Source organism: Tupaia chinensis, unplaced genomic scaffold (assembly GCF_000334495.1).
Source record: "Tupaia chinensis unplaced genomic scaffold, TupChi_1.0 Scaffold149964_2, whole genome shotgun sequence".
NCBI lineage: Eukaryota > Metazoa > Chordata > Mammalia > Scandentia > Tupaiidae > Tupaia > Tupaia belangeri.
Window position 1 is genome coordinate 2442907 of NW_006209806.1, and position 4624 is coordinate 2447530.

At 61.7% G+C, this 4624-nt stretch overlaps 1 protein-coding gene across 1 annotated transcript in view; it reads left to right on the top strand.

Moving 5' to 3' along the window:
- The window catches only part of KDM4B (lysine demethylase 4B), a gene marked incomplete in the record, with an annotated part of 67186 nt that overhangs the window by 19534 nt on the left and 43028 nt on the right, over nucleotides 1-4624 (top strand). Inside the window, 1 exon segment of the mRNA XM_027769581.1 lies at nucleotides 1810-1859. Within this exon segment, the coding sequence (XP_027625382.1) occupies nucleotides 1810-1859 (50 nt within the window).

Below are 4624 nucleotides of genomic sequence, written 5' to 3' on the forward strand. Positions count from 1 at the left end.
TGGGGCATGATCTCGCGGTCCCTCCCCCGGGGGCAGCCCCTCCTCACACTCGGCCGGCATCCTGCCGCCTGCGCTTCCTGATAACAGGAGCCCCGCTCCAACGTATGAAAGTGTTAACACCCACCAGATTCGATTAATCTTATCTTTACAGCTCCCAATTACGGGCGGTAATTAAGTGAAAGCAGCACTGCCGCCCGTACTGCATTAATCCTCACCGCCTCGGAGCTGGCCAGTTCCCCACCAGGCCAGCGGCCGCTGCCCGGTGCGGGCTGAGACCCGCACAGCTGCTCTGGGTGGAGGCGGACTCCCGTCACCTTCACATGGGCCGGCAAAGGCCGTGTGAAAGCGAGTCCTCTCAGCTGGGAGCAGACTGCGGACACCCTCTGAGGACCACAGGGGGAGGTGCCGCGTCCCTCGGTTGGGGTCGTCTGTCCCGGGTTAGATCAGAGACTACAACCTCGCCTCTCCCACCCCACTCCTTCCCACGGGGTCGTGGGGAAGGTCACGCCACGCTTTCGTATAGGACAACAGAAGACTACGCCGCGACGTCCCCACGACCTTACAGTTCAGTAAGAAAACTGGGAGCAGCAGTTGGGGTAATGGCTATGTCGCTGGACTCCCACGTAGTCGACCGCGGGTCGAGTCCTGGGCCCGGAGGCTTAAACTCACGCTGAGCACGTGTGTGTGCGTGCCCAAGATCCCGAGAGGAGAATGGAGAAGGGATTGCGGCGTGGCCATCCCCCCCGGGAGGGTGATTTCTCGCTTTCTGTCTCTCTCTGTCTGTCTGGCGAGCGCACGCACCTTATAGCAAAAACCTCTTCAAAAAAAAAATAAATAAATAACAGCCGTCGAGGTAATGGACTCCCAGCTGGGCCATCTCCCGGCACGCAGAGGCCAGGCTGTGTCCTCCGAGACTCGGTGTGTTCTAGAATGACAGCCGCAGTGATGCTTTGAGTCAATCGGGTCCCTCCCGGGGACCAGCTCGGTCTCTGGGGCATCCTGGTCGTGAGAACCGAGATGTCCCCAGATACTCCAGTGTCCCTGGGCAGGATGGCCTTGGTCGGGGACCTCACTTTACCAGCCCCTCTGTGGAGGGGGCCGTGACCACCTTGCCCCTCCTCTGCGTGGATGACCAGCCGCCACTCTGCTGCAGCTCAGGACCCAAACCCAGAATGTTCCGCTCCCTGGAAACACCTAGAAAGCGACGCTTTCATTCGCCCGCGTCCTTGGCTGGGCTGGGCGAGCCTGGTGTAGCGCGGCGGCTGCGGCTTCTCTGTCCTGGCCGGCTGGAAATAGCCCAGGCCCCCATGGCGCCAGCTTCCGCGCCGCGCAGTGCCCGTGCGATGTCACCCCCACGTGTCTGCTAACGCTCCCTTTCCCTCACTGACGCGGAGCTCGGTAATCTCCCAGTCACACGATGTGTAAAAATGAGGCTTAGGAAGTGGGTGACAAACGGGCTTCCTCGCGTCCCCGAAGCTGCTTTTTCCCTGCTGGCTCCTGGCGGGGCGCAGAAGACGCATGAGCTGGCGCTGGCAGTCGGGGGGACGGCTCTCCCCGTGCTGGGCGCGGGACCCTGGCAGTTCCCGTCCAGCGCTTCTGTGCTTCTCGCCTCTCTGGCCTCGGGGTTTCAGGCCACTTAAATTGAATGTGTTCGTGTCCTCCTGGGATCCAGGGTACCGTCCCCGCCCTCCCTCGGTCCCGGCAGCCCTGCCCCTGCCCGCTGCCGTCCCTCGCGCGTCTGGCCGGGATGCAGTGGCGCTCTGCTCTGTGCCGACCTGACCCCGCTCTCACCTGCCCCTTCTCCTGCAGGTACGCCATCCCGCCGGAGCACGGCAAGCGCCTGGAGCGGCTGGCCCTCGGTAGGTGATGGGTGATGGGTGATGGGCCATCGGCACCAGCAGGGGGGCGGGGGCGTGGCCGTCCACCCAGATTTGCTGGGTCAGAAGTTTGCTCCTGGGGCAGAGACGTGGTCCGAGGCTGCGCTGTCCCTTTCCTGTCCTCGTGCGCAGACCCTGCTGTGTCCTGTCACGGTTTCCAACCTGAATGCCGGGCTTTAATGTGTCCCTTGGTTTTCCCACAGTGAACGTACGCTTGCTGGGGAGAGACAGAGATAGTGGGGGGGTGAGAATCGCCCCCTGGGGGGATGACCGCGGCTTAGTCCCATCTCCGTCCGTTCTCCTGGGATTTTGGGCATGCACACACACCCGCCCCGTGGGATTTTCAAGGTGCCAGGTCTAGGACTCAAACCGCAGTCAGCCATGTGGGGGCCCAGCACCTTAGCCACCACGCCACCTGCTGACCCTTTTTCACCAGTTTCGTTTCTTTTTTCTTTTAAGAATTAGTTATTTGGGACCAGCAGCTGGTATAATGGCTATGTCACTAGACTCCCATGTAGTTGACCGTGGTTCGAGTCCCAGACCCAGTTGCTTAAACTCACGCTGGGCGCGTGTGCGTGCCCAAGATCCCGAGAGGAGAATGGAGGGGAAGGGATTGCGGCGTGACCATCCCCCCTGGTGGGTGATTTCTTCCTTTCTGTCTCTCTGTCTCTCTCTGGCAAGCACATGCGGCCTATAGCAAAAACCTCTCCAAAAAAATTATTTAACTTTATTTATCACTATTACTTTTTTAAAAATTGCTATGAGGCAGACGTGCTTACTAGAGAGAGACAGAGACGTGAGAAAGCAGGCTGCCAGGTCCAGCACTTAAACCACCTGGCCAGGCGGGAGTCCAGCGTGGAATCACTGCATCACCTGCCGGTGCTTCTCCAGCGTCTTCCAGGGGAGTGTTTGCACCTGGCTGCAGGCTCCTGCATCTGCACCTCCACGTGCCTTTCCTTCTGGTCTGGGAGAGGGACGCAGCCACGCTGCAGTCCCTGCCCTCCACTGCCCATCCCCCAGCCTGTGCGTTCCAAGCCCTGGGGCCAGGATCGGGTGTACAGCTGTCCGTGTGGCCTCGACGCCTGTGCCCACCGGCCACCGGGCCTGCCTGCCCGTGGCTCCTCAGAGGCCCGTCCAGCCCAGGAAAGGAGGCAGGCCAGCTAGCAGCTCCTCACCGGTGTGAGGGGTGGGTGTGGTGACCACAAGGCCAGTGCCCTTGTCATGGTCTTGCAGGAGACAGACCAGGAGAACCCAAGGCCCACGCAGAGTCAGAGAGCTCCGGTTGGTCATGCCAGCACCCTGAGGCGCCCGTACTGCCAAGTGTGGGCCCTGGCTCAGGGGCCTTACAGGGGTTGTGTACTCAGGGTTCAGGCGTGCTGCAGACAGACGGAGGCAGAAAAGCCGCAGACCAGCTTGCATCGGCTCCCGTAGACCGGCAGGCAGGCTGTTTGCACAGGTGGGACGGAAGTGCTTCCTGCTTGCAGGCAGCTTCCAGCAAACAGTCCCTGTCAACGCTGTGACCTAGTGACCCGAGCGCCCTCTATGCCTCCGGGGACTAGGGCCTCCCGAGCTGCGTCCCACCTGGAGCGGGTGGTTGTGGGAAATTTAGAAGCCAGCCAGGCCTCTGCTGGTGGCGCCCCGCCGAGGTCCCGACTACTTACCCAGGGCCCCTGCACAGACAGAGGATGCCCGCTCCCCACCCCGGTCCGCGCAGAAGCTCCAGGCTTGGGGCACCAGGTGGCCGTAGGTGCCTGGAGGGACGGTGAAGACTGTGCCCAGTCAGGAGCCGGCCCTCTGGAGCTGCCACATCTGTGCTGGCCAGGTCCAGGCAGGGCCAGGCAGGGCCCCGAGCAGCTCGGCTGTGCTGGCCACCCTGCAGCCTGGGCTATCCTGGAAGTGTCCACACCTGCCTGGCACCCAGACCCTCCCGCGGCCCTCCCCTCTCTCTTCCCACTCCCTTTCTCTGTTTCTAGGGAGGAGAGACAACTTAGGGGAGAGAGACACACAGGCACTTGTGCTGGGTCTCTTTCTTTTCCTTTCTTTCTTTTCTTTTCTTTTTTTTATAAAAAGAGGTTTCTGCCTTAGGGGGTGTGCACTTGTTGGAGAGAGAGAGACAGTGAGAGGGAAAGTGAGAAATCACCTCCAGGGAATGGCCATGCCGCACCCCTTCTCCTGCAGCTCCGTGCACAGCCGTGCTCAGCCGTATCAGGTGGGCCTCATGGGAGGCCTTGACTGCTGCCCGGTGGTGCCCCCGTGCTGGCTTCCCGTGACTTGATGCGCCCTCAGCACGGTCTGTCTGGAAACGTGGGGTCTCCTGGCCTAGAGGCCGCTCAGCAGTCACTTGTGGGCAGCCCAGATCCAGGGGCGTGGAAGTGGGGGCTCCGTCAGGAGGGGCTGCAGAGGCCTGGCCGGGTGTCCTCCCCAGGCCGCGCCCTGACTTCCAGGAGGAGCTGTGCTGGGCCTGCCTCACTGTAGTTCGCCCGGTCGGACACGGTAGAGCACTGAGGCACGAGCCAGGTTAGGACACTTCCCACCGTGGTGGTTCAAAGTAAACCCAGGCTCTAAATACAAAGCTGAACTCGAAGCTCGGCGTTAGAGACGCTTCCCGTCGTGCTCATCGTCTGTGGGCTCCGCAGCGTGAGACAGCACGCGTTCCTTCCCTTCGGCCCTGGGGTCCGGAGTCTGAAGCCGACCTTAGGCCCGAATCTAGAGTCTGCAGGGGTGTTTGGGGCGCCCCGTCCCGGGGC